This window comes from Crocuta crocuta, unplaced genomic scaffold (assembly GCF_008692635.1).
Source record: "Crocuta crocuta isolate KB4526 unplaced genomic scaffold, BGI_CrCroc_1.0 scaffold133, whole genome shotgun sequence".
Classification (NCBI taxonomy): Eukaryota; Metazoa; Chordata; class Mammalia; order Carnivora; family Hyaenidae; genus Crocuta; species Crocuta crocuta.
In genome coordinates, this window is record NW_027529438.1 from 5,483,845 (window position 1) to 5,494,129 (window position 10,285).

The 10,285-nt window shown below is 50.3% G+C and overlaps 1 protein-coding gene across 1 annotated transcript; it reads right to left on the reverse strand.

Annotated features, from left to right (window-relative positions):
* Positions 1-6,059: 6,059 nt before the first annotated feature.
* Positions 6,060-6,995, reverse strand: LOC144228188 (olfactory receptor 10J4). The gene has a single exon (XM_077759994.1). It carries the CDS (start codon positions 6,993-6,995, stop codon positions 6,060-6,062), a length of 936 nt encoding a protein of 311 aa, XP_077616120.1.
* Between the last annotated feature and the right edge of the window lie 3,290 nt (positions 6,996-10,285).

Below are 10,285 nucleotides of genomic sequence, written 5' to 3' on the forward strand. Positions count from 1 at the left end.
ACATCAGTGATGAAGGTTATAGGCACAGAGACCTCCTTCCTGTTTATAAAAATTTACTTAAAGGATGTTGGCTACTAGCTGTCACTCATTTACACTAAAACTGCTGAAAGAGTAAAGCTGCACCAGAGACATTTGTGAACAGAGAAAATCATTTTGACACTGAACGATGTGCCAAAAGACATTGAACTTCTCTGGATGGAAACTAGGTGGTGGTCCAGCCAGGAGGTGGCCTGGCAGCTCTACTGTGAAGTCAGAAGCTTGTGTCCCTGCTTCTGATTGTTCTAATGATGGACACAGCTGCTGCCAGCAACTAATGCTGCTTAGTTGCCTGCCATCCACATGACAGACCCACCCAAGGAAGACTTGTCCTATTCCAAATACCCATAGGGTTTCTGCTGAGAAGCCACCGGCCAGGGTGACGTCTGATCTGGCTGATGTCTGTCTGTCCTGAGGTAGAAGGGTGGCTGCTATGACCCGGCTAGCACCCTCCAGCCTTGGGAGCCTGTAAGTCTTGCATGGAAATCAAGGGAAAGAAGAGCATACACGTCCTTATGAAGACGATGATAGATTGCTACACTGCAATAAGTTAAAGCCAGCCCATGGGCAATAAGCCGCATCTCATTTCCTGTTCTGGAGAACACTTACTGTGTCTGCCTGGTGCTGAGTCACAGCAGGAGAGCCGGGCTGGAGGCGGCCATGGTCTGCAGGTGCAGAAAGAGCAGGGTGACGGAGAGGGATGGCCCGTCACAGGCGGAGGCTGAGCAGACAGCGGATAAACACGCTCTAGCAGGAGGGTCGGCAGCTTGGAAGTCGCAGGCGGCATTGACCACGCCTCTGTGCGAAGTCTTTGTAGCAGAGCAGGTGCTCCCCCAAGACCAGCCAGTGGGGCTCCAGGGGCTCCCGCCCTGAAGATATCCCNGGGGCCTCATTATACGAGGGACTCATTTACCCAGTCCCAGATTTAGCCGTGTGGGAGCTTGGGGCAAGTTTTTCAAGTAAAAACAGCATTAGATAAGGCTGGTTTATTTACTTGAATTTTACTTGTTAGCGTCCATAAGCACCTTGTGGGGTTTTTTTTTTTTTTTTACAGATGTGCCTTGGAAATCCATAGTTTCCTAACGCCGGCAGCTCAAGCTTGGAGATATATCGTCTTGCATGTCAGGGCCCCCGCCCAGTTTAAGATGATGGTTTTCTCTGACCACCGGGGTGGCTGAGTCAGCTACGCCTCCGACTTCGGCTCAGGTCATGATTTCACGGTTCGTGGGTTCAAGCCCTGTGTTGGGTTCTGTGCTGACAGCTCAGAGCCTGGAACCTGCTTCCGATTCTGTGTCTCCCTTGCTCTTTGTCTCAAAAATAAATGTTAAAAAAGTTTTAAAAAATGTGGTTTTCTCTTTGGAGTAAGAGCAGTCAGCTTTGGCCCTGGCTTTGTGGAGGGCTCTTCTGGCTGCCTTTCTGCCCTGTGGTACTCAGAAGTGGAAGGAAATCTCTTTGATCCCAAAGACCCTCTCTTGGAGGCCAGGAAATGGATGGGGGCTGAATACTCTTTCTCTTTGCCCAGAATTACCTCCCCCCTCCATTTTGGCAAAACTTCTAGTCTGTCAAAATCCAATGCCAGACTCTCGGGCCTATCATTTGCTTACCAGGTTCTTACTTGACCATGTGTGCTTACCTGTGTCCATTCATCCTTCATGCATCAGCCAGTGCCAGGCCCCAGGGCTGGTTGCTGGGAGCAAGGGAAATGCAGGACACAGCCTTCCAGCACCTCATGGTTTAGTTTAAGTGACAGAGGATTAGAGTAAACTGAAATGAGTGGGGGCGGGGAGGGGATGTTCCTGGATTAATTGCAGGTGGATCACAGAAAAAATTCTTACGCTAAAGACCAGGCTACACGAGGTCTTAGAGTATTGAGACTTTACCACTTGTTTTTAAGGGCCCCTCACATAACTTAACTTATTGCTCCTGCTTAGGGGCTTCAGAGTCCCGTAGTAACTGGCACGTAAGAACCACCGGCTGCCCTGTGCCTTCTTCCTGCCTGTCTGGTGACTCTGCTTCTTTGCAAGATTAATGTGGCAGCTGTGTGAGGGTGACAGGGGCTTGGGGAGAAGGCAGGGAGATCAGCGAGGGGGATAATGTCACAGGGCAGGCCAGAGGTCAGTTGGGGGTGATTTAGGGGGGTGGCCATGGAGGTGAGAGGGACAGAGGTGAGAGACATCTGAGGTGAGTAGGCTGGTGACTGCATGTGTGGATCAAGGGAGAGGAGAGGACCCATCATTTCATACACTAATCTCAAGTTCATTCATGCCAGCTCCCTGAGACTCCAGTCTGCATTGCTTCCTGTTGGAACCAATAAATTGACCCAAATGACTCCTGTTAATGGTCAACCACTAGGTGTGATTGGTGGCCATGGGATCCTAACAGGGAGGGAGGAGAGGTGAACAAAATAGCTCAGCGCTTTATGGTGCCTTTGCTTGGGGACAGATTAGGAGGATTTTGGACAAGGGTCACTTGGATACATGGTGTAAAAATGTGGCATCTGGTGAAAACAAGAGGTCAAGCTTCAGAATAAGCTTACACTTACTGAGCCCTTTCACACGGTTTTGTCTGAGTCCTCCAACTGGCCTATGAAGCCTGTGGCATCCTTACTTCACCAATGAGAGGTGGTGAGGAGGACACTCTGTCCTCAGTGGTAAACCCACTGGACTTTGATGCGAGATAGACATGAGCGTGTGGGGTGACTATTGAGACGAAGCCAGTGAGGTGGCCGGGAGCACCCACTGTCGACCCCCTCGGCTCTGCAAAGCACATTGTTTGGGGGCCAGATTCTGGTAGCCCTAACTATGGGTCCTTTGTGGCTTTCACGTTAATTTAGGGTTCCAGTCTAGACTTCCTAATGGTGCCTTAGAATTGTCATGGGGGTGTTTCAGAGCCCTGAAGAGGACTTAGTACAGAGTTTGCTGAGGTCAGCATGGTTCCTGAATGTCTTAGTTCGGGCTCCAGAACACCATAGCCATAGACTTGGAGGGTCTTGCAGCTCTGAAAGCTGACAATCCTAGGTCAAGGGGCCAGGAGATTGAGTTCCTGGTGAGGGCTTGCTTTCTGGACTGCAGGTAGCTGGTTTCTCTCTCTGTCCTCATACTTTGAAGAGAGGGAGAGAGAATCCTCTGGTATCTCTTCTTAAAGGGCCCCGATCCCATCATGACCCCATCCTCATGACCTTATCTAAACCCAATTCCCAGAGGTTCCATTTCCAGATACCATCATGCTGGGGCTAGGGTTTCAACACATGAATTGGGGGGGGGGTCACGACTCAGTCCATGGCAGTGAAGTTATGTCTAATCTCACACACACCCCAACCCTATCCTTCTCATCCAGAGCTGGGGGCTCTAGTTTTTCTACATGTGAACACTCCTTTTTAATCTTAAAATAACTTTATGGCTCTCCAGCTTGATACTAGTTGAATCATACAGTCATACTCTTTGTATCTATTGATAGAAAAAAATAAATTCTGAAAAAGAGAACCACGAATCTGGTGATCAGTATACTGTCAAATGGATTACAGCACAAAAATAGTTCGACATGTTTTTGTTAGTACGTATCGGGCCTGCCTCTGAAGATGCACCCTTGAGTCCTGGCACCGACTCCAGGCCTTAGGAGAGAAGAGGGAATGACACCATGGGAAGTGGCTGGCAGGCCTGCACTTGGGCAGGGCGTCGGGGAAGGGAGTCTGGGGTAGGAAGTGAGAGAGGGAAGCGGCTTATTGACACGTGGCAGGTATAACCCAGAAGTGACTCTTGTAAGACCCTGAGAACAGGTTTTGTGGACCGAAATCTGGGAGCAAGGACAACTGGGCAGGGTGTGGGAGTGCTCCTTGCAAAGTCTCTCCTGGGAAGAGGGAGCTCATTCCATGACCGAGAACTCTGAGAACTGGGGCTATGTGTCCATATTGGGTTGACTTGATATTGACCTCAGAGTGACTTAGAGAGCAGTGTGTGGTGGGGGTGGGGAGCAGAGGAGGTGCTAAGCGTTACAGCTGCTCCAGGAAATGTGAGGCCCGTAAGATTTTCAGGGCCTCACAGGAACCCTGGAGGTTGATCTTGCTGGCTGCAGGGTGCAGTACGAAAGGAAGGCCAGTGAGATTAAGTCACTTCCGTAGAATACACATTTATAATGGCAGACCTAAGATCAGGACACGTGCCTCTCTGGCCCCAAAGCCTGCACTCCCTCTACAATACTACTGCCTGTTCATCTCCTACTAGGTCATCAGGATGAACAAGTGAAGAAGCGGATGGATCTAGAGTTAGTAAGCTGATGGGCACGAGCTCTGTCACCCCATCACCCCCCACCTGACCTTTGGCCCACTTTATCCTTTTTCTCTTTGCATCTTTAAAGCTGTGCTGAGTGGAGAAAGTGCACCAAGATATTGAAGGAAAGCATATTACATACAGAATTTCTGAACTTCCAGATAGATTTCCAGGACCCAAGGCCATTCCAGGGGGATTTGAGCTATGCGTAAATTCGCAATGTGTGGCGCTCCTTCTCCAGTTTTTAGAAAGGAGGAAAGCTGGCTAAATAGCCATCATGAGCCCATAATGCAGCTGCTGGCTCTGGGGCTGGATTGCGTGTTTTCGGGTCCTGATTAGGGCCCACATACTAGCTCTCTGGCCTTCGGGATGTTACTTTATCTTTTCAGGGTTTAGGTTTCCCATTTGTAAAATAGTTTAATAAATTACCTCCTAGATTAATAGTGAGGGTTGAATTAGTGCTGGCTGTCTAGGATGAGTTCCATAAGTGTACCGAAAGGGATGTCACAAAGTGGAGGCCGGCAACCTGAAAGGAATCTCGTAATGAAAGGAAAAGAGGAAGAAGAGCTGTGTGCCGTTGCCAGTTGTATGTTGGTTGCTTACAGTTGCCCTTACTTCCTTCTTTTCCTCCTCCTTTCAATAACTCCCAAGCTCCACGTACCAGGCACTGTTCTAGGTGTAGAGGCAGAGAGAGGCTCTGTTCTAGGTGTAGAGGCAGTGGAGCCTGAGTGATTGCCCGGTGGGCATGAGCACACCTGGGCACACCTGGCCGGTGCCCTGAAGCAGAGCTTGAGCCTGCCCCCGTGCTCGGGACTAAGGACACGCTCTCAGAAAATGGAGGGAGAGGCAGGGTGGAGTGGAGCATAGCTCAGCTGGGATGCAGTCTTGGACAGCCTGATCTAATGGAAGACTCTAGAGTTAATCACAATTTGAGGCAAGGTGGGTGTCTTTGTACCTCCCAGGTCATTCAGGCACTGGCTGTGTAGTGGACTGCCCCAGGGAGGGCAGGAGTGGGGTATGTGTCCCCCCTGCTGAGAAAGCCTCCTTTCAACCAGTGGTGATTGTTCAGAGTGGGGGCGGGGGAGAGGGCAGCACCCTCCAGTAAGTCACTGCAGAGGCATCTGGGGGAGGAGAGGGGATGGGATGTGAAAGATGGGAACTCTTGTTTTGCAACTCTCAATATCCAGGAAGCTCTTTTTACAGTGTTTTGCTTTATTCTTCTCAACCAGTTTGTCAACTGGCTCTCAGAGCCTGTGTCCGACAGAGCTGTCGACGGTTCATGCAGGTAGGAAGAGGCACAAGGTAAATTAATGGAGTGATTTTTTTTTTATTGTAGTATGAAATACAGTGTAGAAGTGCTAGGTGTAAATAATGGAGAACTTGTTATTTCAGTGCTCTTGATTTCCATGCTGAGGCCAAGTTCTGATCCTATAAATTCCTGTGATAGATACTATATATTCTTCCCACCCTCACTACTAGTTTATAATCCCTTATGCCAGGGGTAATGGGAATGAGGGCTAACATTATAGTACAGCTCCTGAATATGCTTTATCTTACCTGGTTTTCACCAAGCCTGATAAGCCCATCTACTGGTCTTGAGAAATCCATCAATCTCTTATTAATCTTTCCCTTCCTTGTTTTACTCCAGCCCTCTCATTCCTAGATGCTGCCCAGATCAGGTACCTGGTGCCTGTCTGACTTGGTCCCTCACTGCAACTCCTCAGCAGACTTTTTAATTTTATGGAGACTGGCCAGCACTTAAGAGAGAGGCTTTTTGCCCAAAGCTCTGAGGAAGGCATCCTTGACCTCTTTGTTCCTCAGGCTGTACACAACAGGGTTTAGTAGGGGTGTGATGACCGTGTAGGTCACAGAGATGAGTCTGTCTTGCAAGGAATTTTGGGATTTGGGTTTTAGGTAGATGAAGGAGGTGCAGCCATAGTGGACGATGACCACCGTGAGGTGGGAGGCGCAGGTGGCAAAAGCCTTCTTCCGGCCCTCAGCTGAGGCCATCTTGAGGATGGTGGAGACAATCAGGACGTAGGAGATGAAGATCAGCACCATGGGCAGAACAAGGACACACAGACTGATGAGCAATGTGACAAATTCTTTGATGGTCGTGTCAGCACAGGCCAGCTTCATCAGAGGCCGGATGTCACAGAAGAAGTGGGAGATGATGTTGGCATCACAGAAGGGCAGACTAAACACAGAAGACACCTGAATGATGGCCGTGCTCAGGCCAATGCTCCAGGAGCCACTTGCCAGTTGTAGGCAAGTCCTTTTGCCCATGATGACTGAATACCGCAGGGGGTTGCAGATGGCCACGTAGCGGTCATACCCCATCGCTGTGAGCAGGAAGCAGTTGTTGATGCCGAAGGTGAGATAGAAGAAGAGCTGAGTGGCACAGTCTGGAATGGAGATGGCTCGTTGGGGGCTGAGGAGACTGGACAGCATCCGGGGGATGATGGCCACTGTATAACAGGTCTCCGAGAGGGACAGCACGCTCAGGAAGAAGTACATGGGTGTGTGAAGTTGACGGTTAAGGCGGATAACCGTCAAGATGATGGCATTGCTGGCGAGGGTCAGCAGGTACAAGACCAGAAACACCACAAAGAGAATGAGTCTGTGCTGCCACCCAAAAATGGAAAAACCTTCAAAGGTAAACTCTGTCACCACAGTCAAGTTGGGTCTTGGCATTGAGGAGAATCTGGGTCTGAGAGAGATGAAGCAGGGAATTTGAACATCTAGGCTGGAAACAGGAGGCCGGTCCAGGGTCCTCGTCAGCCGTGTGCAGGGACACAAAATGGGTGCAGCTCCCAGTTTCCGAAGCTCTCAGCTTTCAGACACTGGCCAAGTTCTCCAAGACTTCCCAAGGTTCTCAGGGGCCTTCGCACTGGGAGACAGACGCAGGGAGGTGGGGGAAGAGAGTAAATACCTGCAGATAGCTTGAGTGCACCTTTCATGCTTGGCTGGAGGAGACGCAGATGAGAGAAGGCACTAGACTGAGTGTGCACAGCCCTGGGAGTCCACCCAAACTCACCTGCTTTGGTCCAGCAGTGATACATCACCTGTCAGAGAGCCGGTTGTGAAGGGACCTCTGTAAAGTGAGAATTCAGGCCAGGGACAGACTGCTGTTGGAGACGTGATTCTGGGAGGTAGGCGGCCAGACCCAGCTCTGCTCACAGCACCTAATATTGTCCCCCCACCCCCCACCCTCGTGGGTCAAATTCAAAATGGCCAGTGTCAGGCACCTGGGTGGCTCAGTTGGTTAAGCGTCCGACTTCAGCTCAGGTCATGATCTCCCTGTCACTGAGTTCAAGCCCCATGTCGGGCTCTGTGCTGACAGCTCAGAGCCTGGAGCCTGCTTCAGATTCTGTGTCTCCCTCTCTCTCTCTCTTTCTCTCTCTCCCTGCCCCCACCCCTGCTCTGTCTCTCAGAAGATAAACATAAAAGAATTTTAATAAAAAAATGGCCAGTGCCTGGACTAGGTCAGTGAGAGGGGAGACTACTTTTTCTCTCAGTTAGAGGCTGATGGGTGGACCCAGGATGCTCTGCGATCCAGAGCCCACTCCTTGCTTTCCTCCCTGTGTTCCCCAAATACCCCATTCTTCAACACCTACTTCCCCTCCCTCCCATGTGGATGGTCCTTTTTGCTTGTTTCCTAGTCTAGTCGAGCATCTCAGGCATCCTAAAGGTTTGAAGTACCAATACCTCCAAGACAACAGTGATGAAAACAACAAAATATTTACATTTCTAGAAACCTCTGCCTTTAACCCTAGTGTAAGTAGAAGATGCTTGCTTTACCTTTGCTCACTTTGTGTGTCTCCCTTTGCTCGTCTGTAAAATAGAATAATATATACTCACAGTGTTGCTATGGAGACTATATTAATTACCCTGTGTAAATAGCCAAGCATAGTTCTTGATATGTAACAGGCAAACAGTACATTCTGTTTCTGCTCTTTCACCCACCCTCCCCATCCCCACTTCCGATCGGGTTCTACTTGAATGGCAGACCCACCCAGACATCCAGGCATGGTTCTCATCATTGATTTGTCCCATCCTTGTTGACTGCGATACTCGGTCCTCCCTTCCCACCTCCTGTCTGGTTCTAGATTCTGCACTCTGGAGGGGACTGGGGCTGGTCTGGAGTCCAGCACCCCTGTGAACACACCCCAGCTCCAGCGGCTTCATGTTTGACCATTGAATTGATCCCTCATCTCTTCGGACCTCAGTTTCTCCCCCTGTAAGATGAAAGCAGTGCCGATCTCCATGGCAGAGGACTGATGGAAGAATTATACAACAAGATGCCTAGAAGGCATTTAGTGGAGGGCCTGGTATACAGTAGGCCATCAATAAATGGTAACCATTGATAAAGATGAGCTTCGATGTCAAAATAGGAGTGTTTTAGGTCATTGTTTTTATCTTCAATTCTCTCCCAAGTCCCAGCTCAGGACGTGGTTGGTCCTCATGTTGCTAGAATGCGTAGAGCAGCTTGCAGCTTAGAGGATGCTTTGCTAGCTTTTAGATACAGGAGGAGGAGGAGGTAACAGGGAAGGAAACATTCCACAGGGGAGAGAGTTCCAAGGGCGGGGGAGTGTGCAGATGTGGGTTGGGATGGGTAAGCCTTCCCCAGCGCAACACTTCTCCAGGCGTGCCCACGTCCGGGACCTTCTTCTTGGACTCTACTTGGACTCCTGCACTCACGAAACCCTGCGATTTCAGCCATTCACTGACCCTCACCTTCCTGGCCCCTGGGTTGAGATCTGGGACAGGAAACAGGAGGAAAATGGTGGCGACTTCTATATTCAGGAAATACACATTCTCTGGTGGAAAGGGCCTACTTGAGTTTACCACGCCAGAGTCTGGTGCTTTGTGGCTTGCCGCCCAGCCCCCTACACCAGGAGAGTGATATGGGGTGGGAGGGGTGGGAGTGCGTGTTCCCAGGTCCCCTGGCTCCCTCAGTGTGGTGTGCTGAACACTGATTTTTGGGCTAAACGGACCAATGATGCCCTTAGAAAGTTCTGCCTGCGACTTTTCTAAGGCTTAGTTCCAAATGAGCCTTTCTGAATGATTCCCCCCCAGTATTTATAATGCTTTCTATTCCCTAAATCTTATAGCACAGCTATGCATTCATTTCTCCACTTGACCATACTCCCAGGACAGGGGAGAAAAACAAAGGGTGATGTCCCATGAGCAAGGATCGTGAGGCCACACCCAGGCAGACAAGAACCCCTGCTTTGCCGAGTCTTGTAGGGTGACTGACCTCTTGCCAGGCGAGGCCGACACTCGATCAGGCTGGAGAGCACGGACCCACGACTGCCAGGGGCCAGCGCTCTTCCTCTGCCAGGCAGGTGTGCACGCTCAGAGTCTTCTAGAAGCCTAGAAGAAAACCTTAGACCCCGCCGGGGCCTGTCTATTAATTCCTGCACTAATTGGGCAGGTCCAGGAGTCCCAGAAAGCAGCCGCAGGCTCCCATGGGCCTTCACAGAGCCCTGTTCTCTAAGTGTGTATTGCAGGCTTGTCATGGGGTACTGTTCTCCTGGGCTCCTGGGCCCTGGGGTCCCTCTCCCCAAGGTGGCAATAATAAGATCCAACTCTGCTGCTGTCTGGGGACCTCATTAGAAAGGGGGCTCCTCTAAACCAACTTGACAATAAACTATAAAAGAAAAAAGGGGGGGCTCCTCAGCCCAATCACATGGACAGTGTGTGTAGGTGATCTGGGCTTCCCCCAGGGACAAAGTCTTTGTGTTAGGACACAGCCCTGCTCTGCTCTGTAGATGAAGAGGAACTTTGGCCTCCAGACCCAAACCAATTTTTAAATTTTTTGAAATTTATTTCTTGAGAGAGAGAGAGAGAGACAGAGAGACAGAGGGAGACACAGAATCCCAAGCAGGCTCCAGGCTCTGAGCTGTCAGCATAGAGCCCGACGTGGGGCTCAAACCCACAAGCTGTGAGATCATGACCTGAGCCGAAGTCGGACCCTTAGC